This window comes from Cryptomeria japonica, chromosome 9 (genome assembly GCF_030272615.1).
Source record: "Cryptomeria japonica chromosome 9, Sugi_1.0, whole genome shotgun sequence".
NCBI lineage: Eukaryota > Viridiplantae > Streptophyta > Pinopsida > Cupressales > Cupressaceae > Cryptomeria > Cryptomeria japonica.
Window position 1 is genome coordinate 278074050 of NC_081413.1, and position 22995 is coordinate 278097044.

Here is a 22995-nt window from a genome sequence, read left to right on the forward strand (position 1 = left end):
GTGCTTTTCCAAGTGAGGGCCACCTTGAAATTTAAGGATATTTAGGGATAGAGGAGCATGTAACAATTTTCAAAGCTTTTGGTTCACTAACATGTTTTTGTGATTAGTAACTCTAATGCAATGTTTTGTGTGTGTGTTTGAGGTGTTTTCTTCCATTTGCAGGATGATCCCACATTTCTAGCACACAATCAGTTCATGAGATGAAATTAGAAGTGAATCCAGATGAATAGAATTCACCAGTGAAGAAGAGCTTGGAAGCAAGGATAAAAAGATAACTACAAGGTATGTTTAGAGAGACCACTCTGAAGATCAAATTCTTGGCGATAATGATGCTATTGTAGAAAGCTAGCAAATAAATCACATAGTAAAATTTTCTTTGTTTTTGATTAAAGAAACAACAAAGACAAGGGTGTTGACCCTTAACACAACAATTCAAATCCGGTAAAGAAAATTGCAAAGGTACAAGCCCAAAAAACAACAAGGCCTGATATGAAAACAAGACCCTATCCAACCAGATGTAGACACCTAAAATTAATGTTTAATTAGTTTAAGCCTGCCATCATAATTAAGCAATTTAATTGTGTTAATTCCATTCTTCTTAAGGTTAATTAATTCAAATTTAATCAATCTTGTCACTATAGTCCAATAATTAATTTATCAAATAAATTAATTATTTCCCTATTCTTCTAAAGCCAACCAAATCATTAAGTCTTCTAAATTCCTCTTAGTTAATTAATTAACTTAAATAATGTGATTCTTACAAATCACTTTTCCTAATCCCCACTCAGCCTAATTAATTCTTCGTTAACCATATTTATCATTATTATCCAATTTTATATTCCTCTACCCATGTCACATCACCTTTGATCCTTTCAAGGAAATTCGAATTCCTTGAATCTCCCTATGCATCCTCCTCCCAAGGAATTTTTAATTCCTTTATCCATTTAGGCTTCCCACACATCCTTTATTTTGGAATTTTTAATTCCTCTCTCCTTTCCCCAAGGAATTTTATATTCCTTTTTATTCTCCCCATGCACTTTGATCCATGTCTTCTATCCCAAATCAATCTCAATCCTTCATACCCAAATCAATCTTGGCCCTCCATTGGCCTCCTCCAAGCTATAAATTAGTCTCATTTCCTCAAATTTTTTTACATGGAATGTTCTTCTAATATTATGGTGCCCCTTTCTTCCTCTATCTCCTTCTATCATATCCACATTTAATGTCCTCATAATATCCAAATAATCCCTCATCCAAAACAAATCCCATTTTCTTCCAAATCTATCCATTCCTCATCCATCATAATCCAAATCCAATCCTAATCCACTAGTCTTGTTATGCATTTGGAGAGCATTCCACATCCATCAAGAAGAGCACATCCAAACAAGTGGAGCACAAGGGTGCCTCTATTTCATTAAGCTCAACCAGAGGAACAAGAGAGATCTTCTCTTGCAAGGTATAATCTAGTTAGCTTGTTGTTTTCATTTAGATTTTTTGCTTATTGTGATTTAACTAACCATCTAACCTTGCACGAAAGTTTTCCTTGGTTCATTTTGAGATGCCAGTGGGACCCACGTCCCTAATTTAACATATTTTTGGAATTTTTTATGATTTTTTGTCAAAGGTTACAGATTAGCATGAGCGACTGCATTCCAGGGCGAGCGATACGACTTTGACGCGAGCCATACAAAGATCGGCGCGAGTGCTCATGTTTCGACACGACCGCCAAGAATTTGAATTTTTCTTGCTGCCTTCAGAACAATGTAGTTTGGTGCGAGCGCTGTGAGAATAGTGCGTCCGCCTGCAACCTTTCTGCATTCACTTCTTTGCTTTCTATTTTTTTAATTAGTTATTATAAAACACATAAAAAGGATAAATTTATCTAAAAATATATATTTTTAGTTAAATTGTTTTATTCAGTCTTTTATGTTGCTAATGCCACTTTAGCGCGTGCGCTCTACGAATAGAATGAGCGCCTTAGAAAATCTCCCACCTCTTTTTAAAATTTGAATTTTTAAATCTGTTGTTAACGCGAACGTTTTCTGTCTCTGGCGCGAGCTCTCGTGTTTCGACGCGACTGACTACAGAATAACGCGTCTGCTGGTATTATTCCTTACCTTTTGTTTCCGGGTTTAATTTTTTTTTAATTTTGTTTGCCATCAGTTGATTTTCCTAGATCTCTGCTTTAGCGCTAGCACTCGCGGTTTCGCGCTAGTGCTCGTGTTTTGGCGCTAGTGCTCGTGTTTATAGCGCGAGCGCTGTATCTGCAAAATTTTGTGTTATTGATCAGATTTTTGATTTTTGCAGATTTTATCTGAGCGGTCCAAGGCTTAATTTAAGACTACTAATATGTTTTCTTTATAGGACGTTGTATAGAAGACAATATTCCCACTAGATTAGTTCTTGTTTGCATTTTTTTCTAGTTAGATAACATTTGGTTTTGCTTAAGGGAATCAACCACTTGTCTTCCATGTTTTATTTTCTTCTTGTTTGTATGCATTTTACCTTTAGCGGGCCTGCCCTCCCGATTTGCCTGGCACACTAGCACAAGCATTGATGAGAGGGGAACGACTCAAGTGAGTATGGCTGACCCCAAGCATTGCAACTCACTATAATCAAATCGCTTTTTGAGATGAAAATCTCAGAGGATAGTGCTATCTGAGTTTACTCTCATATTGAGCACTTCGTAGGGCCCTTGAGGTCTAAATCACGCTTGCGTGCCTACTATTGTGCTTGGTACTATGTTGGGCTATAGGCCTCAATCATGCTTGCGCGACTATAAAGGATAGTCTTGAAACAAAAACCCTTACTAAGAACTCTAGGAATAGAAGCTCTCCAGTTCACCTCCGAAAGGTGGACAATCTTTGTGCAAGGGAGATAGTAACTCCCCCAAGAGACTTTCCATATCGTGCCTCGATTAGCGTTTGGAGTCGACTAATATGGCGTTGAGGATCCATCAACCGTATTCTGATTAGCTATTGGGTGTGTACCCGAGTCAGCAAGCAAAGGCTAATGTTTTTTCTATGTCTTCTTGCCAATAGAGACTTTCCTACTTAGTTGACTTCCTAGGATAGAATGTTGTGCTTGAAGTCTCTATTTGTGTCAATGGCTAATGCGTTTTCTATCTCTTCTTGCCAATAGTAGAATTAGTATAAACCACAACCCCTTCAAATTCCACTTTGTCATTATCAAACCCCTATTTTCCTCATCTTCATCCATATCAAATCCCTAATCCATTTTCATCCATCTAAACAATCATCATCCCCAACCAATATCTCTCTTCTATCATTAATCCTATATAGGGTAACCTTCCCCTTCCTCTTCATACCATCAATCCATTCTTCCACAATCATTTTCATTCCATCCTCAAGGACTTAGCACATTAACGTAATCAAATCTCCAAAAATCCCAATCAATCAATCAAATTGTCCAATCAATCAATCAATCAACCTCATCTTAAGGTTAACACTTTGTGAAAGCTTAATTTAGACCTATATCTTTAATCAATCAATCAATTAGCTTTTGTGCCTGGGAGAGAATCTCCCCCAAGTACCTTTGCTTAATCACTTTGGGTTGATCAAAACCCTAATCCTTTTACCCTCTTTTGCCTAGGAACGTAAGGCTACCCTAAGTAGAAGAAGGTTTGATCAATTACAAAGGTCTAAATTTTAGCTAGCTTGGTTGCCACCTTGCTTATGGTCTGCATCATAAATGCCCATCTAAGTCCTAATCTAAGGGCTAAGGTGTCATCCTAATCCAAATCAATCTTGTCCTAATCCAAGGACCAATCCGATTAAATTAAACCCAATCCAATTAAATCCAATCCAATCCAATCCAATCCAATCCAATCCAATCAACTCAATTCCAATCCAATCCACAAAAATTAAATCGAATCCAATTAATCGTCAATCCAACCCGAATTTGCTAAGTCGTAATCCTCATATTCATCTAGCATTATCTCATCATGGCTTGGTATGAGAAAAGGGTTATGGAAGTTCAAGGATCACCCTATCAACCATGCCCATCCAACTCATGCATGCCTCAATTATATCCAACTTCCACCTACTCATGTCTCCCACCCCAACCCACTTACCAAGTCAATACCATAACTCCCAATCCATCGACCCTATCTTCATCCATTCCATCTCACCAAATTATATTCAATCCCAATAATCCATCTTATATTCCTTATCCTTCCTCTACCATTGAGAAGGGAAATCCATCTTATTCCTCATTCATGTCTTCATATTATCCCTCGTCCACATACCTCTTCGATCCAACATCTATACCTCCATTTTCTCCCTCAATCCATAATCCCAATCCTTCATCTAATACCAAACCTCCACATAATCCTAATCCCCCAAAATTGTCGGCATTGTGTTGTTATTGATGTCAACTGGTATAACTTTCATTGATGTCAACTAGTGAGCAAGAGGCTGTTGGCATTAGATATTGATGTCAACCGGTATAGTAGGACAACCAGGTGATTATCAGAATGCAGAAGGACGAATTGGTATGTACCGGTATGCTAGTGGTGCAGTTAAGTGACCAGTTTGTAAAAGGTTGCTGCCATGGTGTTGCATACAACTGAAATGAAGAGACTGCATGATGGGCTTTTGATTGTGATGAAGAGGTGGAATGCTATTTGAATCACATCAACACTAGAGGTGAATTATGAGCAGGCCACCGGATTGCTAGTATGACGTTAACCAACATGACTCCTACCATATGAAGAAGCTATCACAAGGCTAAGTGATAGGTTGACATTGTAGATGGCAGGGGATTGATGGATCAAACCGAATCTACCGGTAACCACAAATATGCCTCAGGTACATGAAATCAAAGATGAACACCAGATCAATGTGTGAGGACAAATTGTGCTACCGAGACAGAGAAGGAGAGTTGAATTGGTGAGTTTGTCAACTTGGCAAAGCGACAGAGAAGAGACCCAGTCATGAGAAGATGAGGTTTGTAGTTGCAATCATGAAGTTACCATTATGCAGCTGATGTGTTGTGTTGCCACAGGTGCAGAGCGTTGGAGGATGAGGACATGGAGTCATCTAGGTCATCACCGGTATGCTGCAGAGTGAACAAAATGAGAAGTGAAAGACCTTCATTGATGAAGGTACACATGATGAGTTACTCCTGATAGCTGCCGAGGTCCGACATGTTTGATGATCAGGCAGACATGGTATACCGACAAGACCCGATGACATTGGCAGGAAGGATAACTGACAAGGTGATTTGTGCTGGTAGGGTTAGTAAACCAGTATGTGTATACCGGTTATGTGTGTGGTCGGTGACTAAGTCTGAATTGAAATAAGCAGTGTGTTGAGGTGGATATCGACAAAGGTGCCACGTGGAGTCAAGATGGCGGACATGCATGCAACGGTAGATGGAGTGTACACCGATGAAAGCTGTTAGAGTGTCGGTCGACATTAATTGTAGACCCCAAAAATCATGGTAAGTGTTGAAAAGGCATTGCAGAGGTGTGCAGCTCGAGGAAGGTCAAACTGAGGTGATCGATGTAGAGTGTCCAGGTGCAGGATGAGGTTGATGATGAAATCTGTGAACCATTAATGGTGATTGATCTTGTGTCTCGCCGACTAACTGTCCGTGTTTTCTAAATATAGAAAACATGTTTTTGAAGGCACGTTAATGGCAGTAATGTGGAGATAGGTGTCTGAGAGATTAGATCGGATAAGATCGGATTGGATTTGGTTTGCCTCGAGGTTGATGAGGAAACCCTAACCATCTGCAATTTGAATTAGCTCTTGGCAAGAAGACCAGACTATAAATGTGCAAGACAAATATATTGTTAAGGGTTGTTGAAGGTGATAGTATTGCCACTGGATGAAAGGGTGTTGCTACATGTAAAAATTAATTAGTCATGTGCTCATCAAGGAGAAAGAGAAGAGACTGAGTGTGAGGGAGAACCAGGTTGAAGTGCTCAAATGACAACAGAGGTGCAAAACCGACGGTGATCATACTGACATACAAGAAGTGAAAAAGACTATAGAAAAGGAAAGCATAGAACCGGTAGAGTGTAGTACCGGTGGAGAGAAGCAAAGTAGCGGAGAGAAGAGGAAACCAGAAAAGAGAACTGATAGAGAGAGAGAACCGACAGTGAACTGGATAGAAGATCCAACAGAGAGATTTGAAGAAGATTTACGAAATTCATTTGTAACAAGAAGATAACTTGAGCATCAAAGTATGTTTTTGTATTCATTGAGTTATAGCTCGGTGCAGGAGTTGTAGATCCTTGGGCCGGTGCCCTAAAATTAGGGGTTGGTGCTCCTTGGGTTGGTCCCCTAAAATCAGGGGTTGGTGCCCTAAAAATTGTAATCAGAGATTGATTGTGAGGTTGGATTGGAGCAGTAGTCTCCAACAATATTTCTCACCGAGGTTTTTCCCATCTTGGGTTTTCCTCGTATATGCTGGTGTTATGAGATGTCCCTTGTGTGTGATTGCATTTGTGTTGGTCTCCCCACTAACCGGTAAGTCTGTATTGAATTAGATCTAAGAACCGGTATACTCACATAAGATAGTTAAAGGGAAAAGTTTGAGAACCAATGATTCACCCTCCTCTTAGTGATGCATTGTGTCTAACAATCCATATCATCCCCATCCTCCAAGTCCTTAATCCATAATCTTATCCAAGGCATGCTAGCAAAGGAGAGAAAATCCCCACCTCGAAACAAAGTTGCCAAAACTCGTCAAGTTCTCCATCCACCTCCATCACCTCCAAATCAAGACGAACCTCTATCCCCTTACACTATTTTGGGCCCTTACACTACCTTAACTCAATCACCTCCTTCATCTATTTTGGGTCCACATTTCCCAAAATCCAGATTTTATCCTCCATCTAATTTAAAACCCCCTCCTCCAACACTTCACCACCCTTCAAGGTGTGTGCCGATGTTGATCTTCCACAAGTTTTCCAAAACCCCATCCATTATCCACATCCATTTTCCATAATACCATCCTTCACATAAATCCTCATCGCCGTCCGTCCTTCGTCCACTTCATCTCCCTAATTATTTCTAACAACATCTATGAGCATACCCCAAATTCAAAGAAGCATTAAGAGGTACTTTCCATGGAACAAGATGCTTGAGTCCTCCCTTCCTCCTTCACGCATCCACTATCTTCCATATCCACTTATCCTCATCCATCCAAACTATTCCAAAAAAAAAAATAAAAAAAAAAAAAATAAAAAAAATAAAAATCCATCCAGTGGTGAAAACCGCGTCTTGTGGTGCCTTGGGTAAGTACCATGATGAAAACGTGATAAACAAGCGTCATGTGTAATCCCTACTCATGCACTCTACACTTGGGGGAAAGCTTCATCCAAACCATCCTACCATTCACATCATCCATACCCCTCATCGTCTATCCACATCCTATCTAAGTCCATCCTCCTTTCCTATATTTGATCTTGACTATCCTGTCCATATCCTTCATCTCATATCGTGCATCCTATCCAAATGCATCCTCCATTCCTACCTTTGATCTTGATCAAGATAAAGGCAAAAATAATTTGTATGCATGCTTTGGAAAACACAAGCCTTAATTCCCCTACCATCCATATCCATTACACATTATCCTCTCATCTCATACATCTTTATCCACCATCCTTCCATCCTTAATTACACTACCTCTATTATGGGGCATTGTACTCCTTTGCAACATACTCCTTGGATCTCCATCATCCTACCCTCCATCCTTTATTCCTCCATATCCTATCCATATCCATCCGCTCAATTCATTTGTCTCCTATCCAAACAATATATCCCTCCATTCAATCATATTCACCATCCCATCCCATCCTATTCAATCATTAATCTACCTCGCATATTCTCCAATCCATTTTCCCCATCAAAAATGAGCTTTTCCCATCTATCTGAGCTTATATTGACTTGCACGTAATCCAAACACCCATCCATACTATGCGAATCAAATCCAAGTGGCAATCCTTCCATCTACAAACTCTGCACAACCAACTTGTCTTTTGTCATCCATCAATCTATCCACACCCTGCCCATCAGGATGCATCCTTCCCATGTCTGGCAGTTTATCCAAGTCCATTACCTGCCCATCGAGATGTATCCTTCCCATGTCTGGTAGTCTATCCAAATCCATGTCCTACTCTTGGCAAGAGATATTAGTTGGCCACGTGGTTGTTGTTTGCATGATTGCAATTTTTTCTTTGTTCAGGACTATACTTGTTCAGGACTGCCTTGATCAACCTATATCTTGGTATGTATTGGATGGTGTATAATGGAGCATAGTTTTTATGGTATGGTGTGTTTGAAGGTTTCCCTTGTACGTACTGACAACCCTGCATTTGTGTTTATCAACACTTGCATGATTGTGTGCAAGGCATACCTGTTTGTCTGAGAGTCAGTCCACACCTTGGGTTGTCATGACATCCTGCTTCCTATAATCAGTGGTGTAGATCACCCTTGGCAATATCAAAACTAGGTTTTGTCTCCATATTTGCACAGCAAGAAATCCTATCCACTTCATTTCGTTCGTTCATCTCAGAGATTCCAATTCATTTATTCCCTCTTTCATCATCTTCATTCTTTCATTATTTAGTCTTCTAATCCATTTCGAGAGAACACCTGTGTTCTTTGAACCAACCTGTCCTCTCGAGGGGGCATACCAGTACTTCCTCGCCATCCTTCCTCCTCTCCATTATTCCTCATCTCATGACTGGGGCATCAAGTTGCTAGTCCTTATCCTCACCATCCACTATGTTTTACTCTTCTTTGATATAACATCACCTCATGACGCTATATCAAAGAGGGGCAAAATGTAGAAACCTAAAATTAATGTTTAATTAATTTAAGCCTGTCATCATAATTAACCAATTTAATTGTGTTAATTCCCTTCTTCTTAAGGTTAATTAAATCAAATTTAATCAATCTTGTCACTATAGTCCAATAATTAATTTATCAAATAAATTAATTATTTTCCTATTCTTCTAAAGTCAACCAAATCATTAAGTCTTCTAAATTCCTCTTAGTTAATTAATTCTAATTAATTAACTTAAATCATGTGATTCCTACAAATCACTTTTCCTAATCGCCACTTAGCCTAATTTATTTTTTCTTAACCATACTTATCATTATTCTCCAATTTTATATTCCTCCACCCATGTCACATCACCTTTGATCCTTTCAAGGAAATTCAAATTCCTTGAATCCCCCCATGCATCCTCTTCCTAAGGAATTTTTAATTCCTTTATCCATTTAGTCATCCCACACATCCTTTATTTTGTAATTTTTAATTCCTCTCTCCTTTCCCCAAGGAAATTATATTCCTTTTTATTCTCCCCATACACCTTGATCCATGTTTTCCATCCCAAATCAATCTCAATCCTTCATACCCAAATCAATCTTGGCCCTCAATTGGCCTCCTCCAAGCTATAAATTGGAGTCTCATTTCCTCACAAAACACTACATGGAATCTTCTTCTAATCTTATGGTGCCCTTTTCTTCCTCTATCTCCTTTTATCATATCCACATAATGTCCTTATAATATCCAAATAATCCCTCATCCAAAACAAATCCTTTTTTCGTCCAAATCTATCCATTCCTCATCCATCATAATCCAAATCCAATCCTAATCCACCAATTTTGTTATCCATTTGGAGAGCATTCCACATCCATCAAGAAGAGCACACCCACACAAATGGATCACAAGGGCGCCTGTACTTAATCAAGCTTAATCAGAGGAACAAGAGAGATCTTCTATTGCAAGGTATAATCTAGTTAGTTTGTTGTTTTCATTCAGTTTTTATGCTTATTTGGATTTAACTAACCTGCTAACCTTGTGCAAAAGTTTCCCTTGGTTCACCAGAAACAACCCAAAACCCAGCTCAAGAAAGGGGGGAAACACCCAAGTCAAGACCAAGAGGGTTTTGGGGGGTGGGAGAGGATTTCCCTTTTTGACTGCAACAAACCACAATCCAGGCAATGTTATCATTAGGATCAACAAAAGGAGAGTCCAATAGGGATGGACCCATAGAAAGTAGATCAACGACGACAATAGGTAATGATACAACTTCAGGATGCTGCAGAAGAGAGGTTTCATGAGCAGAAGGTATTAGAGGAGAACAATGCTGCAAATCCAGAGAAAGAGTCGTAGGGATGAAGGATGCAACAATTGGAGAAGCAAGAGGGTTCGAGGCTTTGACAACAAAATCATCCCGGGAGGGGATCTTATCCTTCTGAGAGGAGCCCACAAAGGTAGAGTCCAAAGCATTGATCATCAAGTGTTCAACAGTAGCATCTTTCTAGCAGGTAGCTATTATTATGAGGATCTGGTAACTAGTGAGAGGGGGGGGGGGTGAATCAATAGTTAAACAATTATGCAATACTTAAAAAAACTGTACTGGTAGCTCCTCAAACAATTTGCTAAACTGATTTACCAAACCATTCACTCGAGTGTTCATCATTTTGCAATGAATGTAAAGATATCAAATGCACAATGCAACCACCATATGAACACAAAGATATTTCATGTGGAAACCCAACTGGGAAAAACCACGGTGGGAATTAGCACCCACAAAATATTTGCACTCTTTCGGAATGAGCCTAGTTAAAGGCCTAGCCCAGTTAAGAGATTACAATATGCCTGATTAAGAGCATACCCTGTTAGGAGTCACCCGATTAAGGGATTTGCCTCAGCCCTGTTAGGAGCTCTACCCTATTAGGAGTAACCTTGTTAGAGGATTTTGAACCTAAGTTAATGAGATACCTGGTGAAGGGATTTACAATATAAGACCTGTTAGGATCTACTCGGTTAAGGGATTTCAAACTGCTGTAACTGGTAGGGAACACTAGGGCAAATGATCTGATTACAACACTTCCTTGCTTGCTAGTACAAATCCTTTTGAGCACAACTCTGCTACACACATGCAGACACTTCAATTTGGTTCGACAACACCTTCTTCTCAAATCACAGACACACAATCTCTTTGCCAACTAGCCCTAAATACATTTTTAGTTAGGTCGGCTACATAACCTTAACTACATTCAAAATACAATGAATTTACATTATAGATCATTACAACAAATTTCTAGACAATTTCTACTGTTGAATGATCACCGCTCCTCATCGCACATCGATTTGGTAAGGAATCAAACCCTTGTCACATTCTACTAAGTACTTTGCTGTTTCCTAAGAATTTGGATGCTTGTATGCACTCAAACATCAACTTATCATTACACACGGATTTTGACACGTCAACACTAAGTTATGAACATGATAAGATCCACCAACAAACCATAAATCATTACTGGTTAAAGATTTGTTATCGGTATTCATTCCTCTTCACATAGTTCATTATAGTCAATCATTACTCACTCACTACACCGAATCTGCTGATGCGGTTTGGAACATAGGTGCATGTTCCTGTCTTCAACACTCCTGTAAACCGCAACATCTAACTCTTCACCGATTGCCTATACCAGTCTCTTGATAACTGCATTAGGATCCTCACGCGTGCAAACTCGAATCCTCTAGCCTGATCAAAGACCGAAGAGTGCTCGACATGTGAAAATAGCTTCTTCCTTGGCATTTGCATCACCTCGTCTGCATTCTACCCTGGAGAAAGGGGTAGGACAGGGGCGGGGCACCACTATTCCCCCTTTGGATAGGGGCATGGCTCCCTTGTCCTCCCAGGACAGGGGCGTGACGCCCCTATCCCTGCCCTATTTTAGGGCATGAACCTTCCTAGAGCATGCCTTGTGGGTTGTACCTCGAGCGGGAAACCTCCCTGATGTCGGCCCGTGACGAAATTTAAATCCACCAACATGTATTTAAGGGGGCATTCACTCTCTTATTGGGACATTACACATTCCTTTACCAGTTAGACTATGCTGGTAGGTCTAGATGACTTAGATGACTAAGTAAACATGGTTGCCATCAATGACAACACAAATAAAGTCATCAAACAACTTACAACTATATCATCATCATCTAGCCAACAATCTCCATCAACTTTACCGGTCATCTTCATCTCATCAACATCTCCATATGCCAACAATTTCCCCATCATTATTTTCATCAGTTATGCCAACAATCTCCCCCTTTGGCATTGATGGCAACACCAAAATAGCAATACCAAAAGCTCACCAAAATCTGTTCATGCAAAATTGAAACACTAACTGTTATGAATACTGTACATTGATCGTCCTGCTCTTCACTGTTCTTCTCCCCCTTTGCTTTACTTCTTCCCCTATCACTTTTCTTCTCCCCCTTTGACAACGATACCAAAGGTGCAAAGTGTCAAATTCATCTTCTGCTGCTAGTGTTTTCTTCATCTCTGCTGCTCCCCTTGAGGAGTAGCCATTTTCTCATCAATCCACAGTGAAAGATCTTCAATTAGTCTACTGGATTGATTTTTCAACATCTTAGTTGACCTTCGGTAGGGGTATAACCTCTAGCTTGCCTATGAGATACTCAAAGTTTGCCTTAGGCAATGGCTTAGTGAAAATATCAACCAACTGCTCCTTACTTGACACATGTTCCATCCTGAATTTCTTTTCCTACACTCTTTCTCTTAGAAAATGATACTTCAATTCAATATGCTTTGTTCTAGCATGCAATACATGGTTCTTTGAAATACTTATTGCACTTGTATTATCACAATATATGACCACCAGTTATGTCATATTCTCCTTGAATCCTTCTAATACATGTGTCATCCATATTGCTTGAGTACAGTTCATAGATGCAGCCACATACTCTGCTTCTCTATAGACTGAGAAATGCAACTTTTTTTTTACTAGTCCAGGATACCAGTCTTTCTCCTAGAAAGAATGCACCACCGGTTGTGCTCTTCTGATCATCTATATTACCTACCAACCAACATTTGTGAACACATTCAAAGAGAAGTTTCCTTTTTATGGATACCATAATCCATAATTAATAGTTCCTCTAAGATACCTAAAAATTCTCTTCACTGCAACCATATGAGTTTCTTTAGGACTTTTATGAAATTTAGCCACTATACCAACTACATGGGCAATATCCAGTTTGCTATGAACAACATAGTGTAGTTTTCCAATCATTGATCTATACTTAGTTTTATTCACTGGATTTTAATCATCTTCCTTGGATAATCTGCAACCAGTAACCATAGGGGTTCCAACTGGTTTACAGTCTTCCATTCGAAAGGTTTTCAATACCTCCTTCACATATTTGGACTAACTGATAAAGATTCTTCCTTTCATCTGTTGGACCTGCAAACCAATGAAAAAGTTGATTTCTGCTATCAAAGACATTTCAAATTCCTTTTTCATTTCTCTTGCAAAAGTTAAACTGATGTCATCATCTCCTCCAAATATGATATCATCTACAAACACTTCTTCAATCAATAATTTGTCTCCTTTTGTCTTTAAGTAAATGATGTTGTCCTCACTAGTTCTTTGAAATCCAATCTTTATCAGCTGTGAATGGAGTCTTTCATACCATGCTCTTGGAGCTTTCTTTAATCCATATTAATCTTTATGAAGTTTGCACACCATGTCCTTGTCTTAAGTCAATGCAAACCCATCTGGTTGTTCAATATAAACCTCTTCTTCTATAATTCCATTAAAAAATGCAGACTTAACATCCATTTGGTATACCTTGAATCCTTTGAATGCAGCAAATGTAAATAGCATTCTTACTCCTTCAAGTCTAGCAACCGGTGCAAAGGTTTCTCCATAATCCTCACCTTCCTCTTGTGCATATGCTTTGCAAACTAGTCTAGGATTGTTCCTAATCACTTCACAATCTTCATTTAATTTGTTCTTGAACACCCACTTAGTACCAATCACATTTTTATCAGCTAGTCTGCGGACAAGTGACCAAGTGTTGTTCTTCTCTATTTGATCAAGCTCTTCATTCATAGCCTTTATCCAATCATTATCCTTGAGAGCTTCCCTCATTGTCTTAGGTTCAACTATGGAAATCAGAAATGCAATAGACAATCTGAAGCAAGATGACCCGTAGTGAAGCATCTCTTACATCAAAAGGGCAAGCCCTCAAAGTCTAGTGGCTGTCCCCAATGATTAAAACCACATCCGTAGGGAGAGGTGCAAAAATGTCAATATCGACTAATATGTGAGCAAAAGTGGAGTGGCCAATAGAGGAGGTAGCATCATCAACCTTCAAGAAATGCCCAATAGAGTTGCCAATGGCTTCATGGCAAGACTTCTCTAGAAATGAAAGGAGAGATTAGGTAGGCGAACCTTAACTAGATGCACTTTAAGAGGATCAGTAAGAGGGTTAAGCAAAGTTTTCCAGGGTGTAATGGAGAGAGAGTGGTCCCTCGAGGTCCATAGCATGCCAAAAATCAGGTTCCGATCATGAGATGAGGTAAATCAAGCAATACAAAACCCCTTGGCACATGGAAAAAGCTGAATGCTATGCGCAACCAAAGGCTTCCAAGAGTCACTTACCCAATGATGAAGGTTCAAAAGAGAAGGCCAAAAACCAACAAATCTGCACACCAGGGCACAACATTGGTAGAAGACAATGTTATCCACAACATTCTGTCCACAAACCACCACCGAGGATGATTTGGCACTGGGTAGAGGTTGGATCCCCTTGGAGGGGTGCAATGCAGAATGAGCGACATGAGCAATGCTGTGTCGAGGAATGAAAAATGTTTTGGGAGCACACACAACAAGATCACCAGTAGGATCTACATAGGTGTGGGCGTCAGTGATAACGTTGGGGCCTCTAATCCATCTCCAACAACAACGTCAAAAGTGGCAACCCCGACGAGAGCATCCAGGGGGGATAAGTCATGACAGGGGTGGTGTGAGAGTTCAAACACACTTGGGCGAGAGAGCCATTGGCAGTGATAGCCATCCCAGAGTGTTATGAATATAGTTTATATACAATTTGTTTTTGGTTATCGATGATTCAGCCCAAGAGTTTCTTAGAAGAAAGTAAACATGAAAGTTGGGTTTAAGCTATGCAAGAAGAACTAAAATAGATAGAAAAGAATGAGACATGGGAACTCATTCATAGGCTTAAAGATAAGAATATCATTGGGACAAAGTGGGTGTTTGGTAAAAAACTGAATGTGTTGGCATTATTGTCATTGATGTCAAAAGGATGTCAAGTGAGGTTGGAATGATGCAAGAAGCAACCACACATAAGGATGTCAAATGGTTGCAGTGATGCAGGAAACAGTCGCGCATAAGGATGTCAAATGGTTGCAGTGATGCATACAACAATTGCGCATAACAAGTTGTGTCATCCTGTAGGGGTTTCGAACAAATGATTCATCATCGTGGTTTGGACTAGATTGATCGCCTTCACATGATGGTCATGTCGGCAACCGTCACTGAGTCGATTTCCACGTGGCAGTAGTTATTTGGCTCACGTGTATTTGTGGGTTCCATGTTGTGTTCATGAGCAGGGAAGAGACCTCACGAGATAACACTTGTGAGGTGCACATGATGTTTCTTCTTATCCCACAACATGTTGGTTGAGCATTGTGGAAAAGGTCACGTGCTTGTCTTGTGTGATAACATATGTTCAATGAACACGACAATCCCTTTTATCTCGCGGTATCAAATGTGACCCTCAAATGTCGCGCGGGATAACTTAAGTTTGTTAAGCAAAGTGGTCCCTCTTATCCCACATTGTCAAAAGTGATCAACAATGATTGTCCGAGATAAGAATGTCAAAGGAGGTCAAAGCAGAGAGATGTTCCCTCTTATCCGGCGGTGTCAAAGGTGACCAACAAATATCGTGCGGGACAAGAAACTAAAGGGAAGTTTGCGGATTCACTTATCCCGCATAGGTTAAGAAGCACACAAAATGTTACGCGGGCTAACAAGTGAAAGCATTCCATGAAGAAAACCATATCCTGCTATCCCGTGACGCTAAGTAGGACAAGGCGATGGTCGCGTGGGACAAGACAATGAAGTGAGAGAAGGATCGCGCTATCCTGCACCTACAGATGGATGTAAAGAGTAACTCGTGGGATAAGGAAAAACAAAGACAAAAGAGGAAAACCTTACCCCTTGTGGGTTAAGAGACTATGCTAACATGGTGCGGGCTAACAAAGAAAGAGGAAGGTTTATTGAGAATGATAGAATCTTATCACACATGAGTAGAACATACATGCGAGACACAATATGAAGTTCAAAGGATCTGCAGCTGATAGTCCATGTGGGTGTTGACCAATTTTGACCCAATGAGGTGGCATGTATAGAGCGAATCAGAGGACACTTGTCGAAATGATGAAAGGGTGTTTTACCGACAAAATTGAAGATTGTGATCGACTTTGCGAGCATGTCTGCAAACTGATAGACTCAGAGGTCCAATTGGACGATTGATTATGATTGACCAAGCGACTTGGTTGTTGAATAAGAAAATGTTTGCATGTTGATAGGCAAATTGATCTATATGGTGGCAAACCGACTTTGATCGAATGATTTGGACAAAGAAATGGAAACATATGGCAACTTGGTTGATCGAAGAAGGTATCTAATACACAAAAGATGATGACGGTGGATTTCAGTGTGGTAGTTGTCTAACTTTTCAGAGAGAATGAAATACACATTAATGGAAACCGTGTTGTAGGAAGGCTATGTGGTTCGAGGAAGGATTGCAGATTGTTTTGGGCAGAGGAAGATTACTAAACTTAGTAATCTAAGTACAGAGAATGATTTGAAGACAAACAAGATGCATTTAATTTTGGTAGCTAATTTGAGATCTTATTCAAGATAGAGAATAAAATCTCTTGATTTGCAGACCTCCAACACAAAGTAGAAGAAAAATCTGATGTGTACAGAATCGATCTAATCTAGCAATAGCTGTAATTGTTATTCAAATTTGGTAGGAGTGATCGAGATAGAGGTGAAAATAAAGATATCTCCACTTGTTGATTGTTTTATGATGTGTGCTGAAAAGGTGTTACTGTTGTGTGAAGTGTAGATTGAGAGATAGACTGTGTAGCTACCGAGGGAAAACAGAGTAAGAACAAAGCATGCTGGAGAGCAATGTTGTAGCAAAGAGAAGATGTTAACCAAACAAAGGAAGGAGGAGAAACAGAGGGAAAAACTATAGCAGGCAGAGAAAGTCTTTCTTATGATATGAGAAATTTGTAAGTGTTACAAAACTCATTTGTAACAAGGCTTTATCAGTGCATTGTAAAATTTAACAATTATCGTAAATCTCTGAGTGGGTGCTCAAAGTAGGGGTAGGTGCTCCTTTGAGTAGGTGCTCATAAAACTAGGGGTTGGTGCTCAGAATATTAGGGGTTGGTGCTCCTTGGGTTGGTTCCCTCAAACATATTGTAAACTATTATTTACTATGAGGCTGGATTGGAGTACTAGACTCCAACAACTATTCTCAGCGAGGTTTTTCCCACATTGGTTTTTCCTCATACAACTGGTGTTATGTGATGTCCTCTTGTGTGTGTGTTTATGTTTGTATTACATTCTTAAAATATGCACACTGAACTTAAAGTTTTTGAAATACACCGATTCACCCCCCCTCTCAGTGTCCATTTGTGTTCTTTAGAATGAAGATGCATAAATGATCAGACAAAAGGCAGGATTAGTCTACAAAGGATATGTTCAAGTATAAGGTATTGATTTTGGAGAAACCTTTGCTCTTGTTGCAAGAATAGAGGCAATCAAAATTTTCTTAGCATTCTCAGTGTACAAGAATTTAAAGTGTATCTGATGGATGTGAAGTCAACATTAATAGGAATCTTGAAAAAGTGTATATTGAGCAACCTAAAGAACTTCAATTTATAGAAAATTAGGACTTTGTGTGCAAACTGAAGAAGACATTGTATGGAATTAAACAAGCCCCAAGGGCTTGGTATGCTAGGTTTGACAAATACTTGCAACAATAAGAATTCAAAATAGGCATTACTAATAACAATTTGTACATCAAAATGGAAGGTGATCATCAATTGATTGTTGTTTATGTTGATGGCATCATCTTTGGTAGAAGCAGTGTCACGATGTGCAAAGAATTTGGAGAAGAAATGTAGAAAGATTTTGTAATGTCTATTCTAGGTGAGTTATCATTTTTCTTTGGTTTAGAAATTGCTCAAACTGATAAAGACATTTTGATTTCTCAAACCAAGTATGTGAAAGAGATGTTGAAATTTTTTTTGATTGAAAGATGTGAGCTGTTTAGTATACTTATGATAAATGGGTGTAGGTTGAGTAAGGATGATGAATATTCTCTTGTTGATCAATCTCTATACAGATATGTGATAGGAAGTTTATTGTATTTGTCTGCACTTCTAGGCATGATATCATGCAAGCATTGCACATGGTAGCTATATTTTTAAGTTGCTACAAAAGAGACACATGTGAAGGCAATAAAGAAAATATTCATACATGAAGAGTACATTTGACTATGGCTTATGGTATCTTAAGAGTGATTATTTTAGTCTTACTGCATATAGAGATGCTGATGATGGAGGAAGTGCTAATGACAAAAAGAGAAACAATGGTGGAACATTCTTTCTTGGAGATAGATTGGTCTCATGGCTAAGAAAGGAACAAGACTTAGGTGTTCAATCTATTCTAGAGGAAATATACATTGCAAATGTATCTTGTTGCACTCAAGTGCTATGGATGAGACAAACTTTGAAGAATATAGGGTAGAGTATGATGATCCTATTCCTATTCTCTTGAATGAAACAAGTGTAATCAATATTTCAAAGGCTTGTGATGTAAAAAAAACCAAGCACATATCAGTCAACTATCACTTTTTGTCAGAGAAAGTTACTTATCCAGATGTTAGATTGGAGTATGTGGCTACAAAGTATCAAATCGTTGAGATCTTCACTAAACCCCTTTTACAAGGAGACATTTGAGTTTCTCGGGCATAAGTTGAGAGTGGTAGCTCCTTCCTATATCTAAATCATTTGGGAGCATTGGTCTAGGGGGAGCTTGTCAAAGTCTTATTCTTCATCCTAAAAAGTAGAGTTCATGTTCGCCCTTTATCATTGATGTCAAGGGAGAGAGATACAAAAAAGGGGGAGAGAATGCAAAAAAGAGAGAGAAAAGTACCCTAAAAAGGGGAGAGATATAGTTATTGGACAAATGGGGAGAACAATGCAAGGAAATAAATCAAGCCAAAAATAATTTTTTTTTTGTTCAAAATATGTTTCTTCAAATTTGTGTTGCCATATATGATAAAGGGAGATATTGTTTGTAATTGATATTGTCATTGATGTCAAGTTTGTAGTTGTTGTGTTTGTAGAGTAGAAGGAAGATTGTTGGTAGTCATTGTTATGAAGTGTTCTTCATAAAGGGAGTTTGCTTGTAGTGCAACTACAAATGTTGTTAAAAATCATCATGCAATGCTGCAATGTTATCAAGATCTATTCTTATCATCACAAAGGGTTGTTCTTGCATCATATTTATAGAACATGACATGAAGATGTTGAGCAAGATGTCATAGACTCTATTGTTTGATTGGATCAATTAGATTGCATAGTTTTGGCCTTAGATTTATTTTCTTAATCACTCTGGCCAAACTATGGTTTTCATATTGCTTTATCTTTAAAATTGTAAGTCTTAGTTTTGGGTGAATTTACTTTTCTTATAATCTTTCATTGAATGGGTGTAGTGCTTGGTGCCGATCACTTAAGTTATGGCTTAAGCCTTTGTCTTCATGCAGTTATCAGCCCTTTCTTCCTAGAGGTTATCGACTTGATTGGAAGGAGAAATATCTAATAAGTCAGAGGGTTGATAAAGATGAATGGTCACAATGTAATCTTCAGGATCAAATGACTTCTATGGATTCATAAGACTTGTGTGGGATCCTTCCTCTTTAGCTCATTCTGCATAATCATAGAACAAAGACATTGTAGCATGGGGTTAATAGATCAAACGATGCTTGCATGCCCATAGTGTCTTTGTGGGACCCTATCACTTTGGCCTAAGAATTGTGGAAGGTTGGCACATCAGATCAAGAACAAATGATTAACGAGTAGTGCATATTCAAATGAAGTCTTGTGGGTCTATGTTTTGTTGCTACAAAATTATGCGAACTTGCCACGTGTCCCTGGTGGGATTGGACAAGTAGAATGTTCGAATTATTGAATATAGTAGAATATTTGGATTATTAAACATATCATATCTTGTTCATTCATTTAGTCAAAAAAGGAGTGACTGATGATTGTTGTTTAAACTTGGCCAATGGCTACTTCTTGATTTGAATTCAAATTTCTTGGAGCCAACTGTGAAGTGGTGGATCTAACATGTTAGAAGCTGACATAGAAGAATGGTTATGTCAGTTTAAGTGGATCAAAGATGACAAAATGATTGTATAATATTGCACACACACAAACACACACATATATTAAAGATCAATCTATTGTGAGAGTATGGTAAGAATATTTGTAACAGAGGTTACCAATGACAATAGATGTCTCTATGGCTCAGGGAGTGTAGATCATGTTTAGTCATTTGATGTAGAGGTGGAGCATGTAGTGTAGAATAGAGTGTGGACCAAAAGATGAATAAATGACAAAGAATAATTACAAAGGTCCATTCGAATATCTTTTTGATTTCATCTCTGATAGTGATATGTTTGTTATCTAATGTGTCCAATTGTGAGGTTGGTGCGTTTCTAATATTGAGTTGTTCAGATTAGGTTATCGCCATGTCCTTTCGGTTAGTGACCATAAGTGATGTATTATTGAGGGGTTTAGAATCTCCTAAAGGTTGTTGCCTTCATAATTGATTGTAGTGTTCATAATTCTTTGTGAGGTTGCATTTGGGTAGTATATCCAAGCGACTTGCTCACTGTTTTTTTTCCCTTCTAAGGTTTTCATGTAATATACGGTGTTGTGTTGTTTTGTATGGTTGCATCATTTTCTTTCACTCGATGATTAAGCTAATGATCCTAAAATTAAATAGTGATTGGTGTAAACCAATAAAAGTGGAGATTTGATTATATATAGATTCAATCCCCCTCTTAATATATTGGTATGTTCCATAAGCTAGTTGGTCGACTATGTTGATGTTCTTGATAAATGCACTACAATACTGTAATGTGTGCCAATTGAGGAATGCATGCGAAGGTTTTTTGGGACGATTGGAGTCTATGTTGTGTAGCACATAACATGTTCCCACTCCTAGGTGTAACATGTTGGATTTTGGACTAAGCCTATTACATGTTTTACTTAAGGTTTATTCTTGTGGCCGACTTGTAGATGTTGCAAATATGTTCTTGGTTGACTTGATAGTGTAATTAATATCGTAATGCATATGAATAATTGATGCAGGTTCATTCTAAAAGGGAGAGTTGGCAAAAGTGGCAAAGGTTGAGCAAGTTGTATATTTAGTAGGTAGCAGAGATTAATTAAAGTGGAAATCAAGTTGTAGATTCTATACGCACTAAGAGAGTGTTGTGATGCAGATAAGATCAGATAGATGTTGAAGGTTGAGTTTTGAAGGTTCAAATAATATATCATTTGTATCTCTTTTCAGTATTTGAGGTTTTTTCCTCATAATATGAGTTGGTTTTCAATTCTTTGGTTTAGGGGATTGCTATATTTTGTAAGTTGGTTCTTGCAAATGTAATTGGTGATTGGTGTCTCCATTTGAGGTTGTATTTCCTATGGATTGGTGCCAACAAAATATTTTTAGTTCTTTGTTATCTTTGTGAGGCTAGGTTTGGGCAGTAGATCCAAGCAACTATTCTCACTGTGGTTTTTCTCTTCTAGGTTTTCACATATATAGGTTGTTCTCATGTGTTGATGTGTGATTGTGTTCATCACTTTCTTAGTTGCTATAATGTTGAAGTAAGATCCAACAATGATCCTAATGATATTTTGGATTTAAAGTTGATATTTGGTATATATTGATTCGCTATAACGCCCCTCTGGATGTTCTTTTGTATTCTTTCTTCTTGGTGTGGATATAGCTATGAGCCCGTGGTTTTGCCATTTTCTTTTGGGTGTAAACCTTTTTGTGGTGCTTTGATGTTATTCTGGATGCTGCATTTGATTTCAGTGTAAGGTCTTGAGTTCCTAGCTTATGCCTTGATTGGATATATGTTCTATGTTCTTGTTGGACCAATGATGTTATGGATTGCTTCACGATGATTCTTTTTTTTTGTTTTTGGTTGTGAGGACCATTGTGCTATTACTTAGTGCATATCTATTTGGAATGAAACTAGTAATGGAAATTTGGTTAGGTGATTTAAAAGCAATAAACCATATTTTACGTTATTGCATTTATTTTAAGAGATTAAATGCTTAGCTATATATTTAGTTTGCTGATTCTATATTGACCTAATGAGATATCATGTTACTAACAATGTTATTATGTGACCCCAATTGGGAAATTTTAATAATGCTTTCAGTTATATGTATATGTATATGTATGCATAGGTGTTTGTATGTTTTGGTTGGCGTAGGTGCAAACATTGAGTCCACTTGGCTCAACAGCTCCAAGCGTTCTCATATCCTCGACGATGGTTATAGGAGATGGTGCATTGGCCATTAATGTTACCTTGCCATAGCCATTGTTCCTAATTTGGAAGATATTTCTTTATTTATTTATACATCTGGTTACCAATTTGGTAATATCTAGTTACCCCACTGCATAATTGTGAATGACCAATAAAGATTGTTTTTGTATTGTTGGTCATATGTGAATTTTCATTGTTATAGTGTATATATTAATGATATTTAAATAATACAGTGGCAATTTAATATTTAATTATGAAATGTGGTTTTGCTATTTGGGGCTATTTTGGGAGTGATTGTATTTATTTATCCAATTGATTTTTTAATATTTTTACATTTGAACTCCAAAAGTGAGTTTATATTGTATTTTTGAAGCTTATTTTGGACACTAATTTTATTTTTCAAATTTGGAGCTGTCAAACTCTACAATGGGATTTTTTTTTGGAATTTTGATTGAGAAGGATTTTTTTTGAGAAATTTTGTGGGTAGAGGCTCATTGGAATTATGCGGATGAATGATTTGGG

The 22995-nt window shown here is 38.3% G+C and overlaps 1 protein-coding gene across 2 annotated transcripts in view; it reads left to right on the forward strand.

The window, feature by feature from the left end:
* The window catches only part of LOC131046591 (pre-mRNA cleavage factor Im 25 kDa subunit 2), a 107058-nt gene extending 85629 nt beyond the window's left edge, over positions 1-21429 (forward strand). Inside the window, exon 8 of one of the 2 annotated variants that reach the window (XM_057980361.2) lies at positions 21284-21429. In XM_057980361.2, coding sequence (XP_057836344.2) covers positions 21284-21326 — 43 coding nt within the window. In that variant the 3' untranslated portion in view covers positions 21327-21429. The remainder of the gene's footprint in view (positions 1-21283) is intronic. The other variant, XM_057980362.2, reaches the window with a different exon arrangement.
* Positions 21430-22995: the final 1566 nt, after the last annotated feature.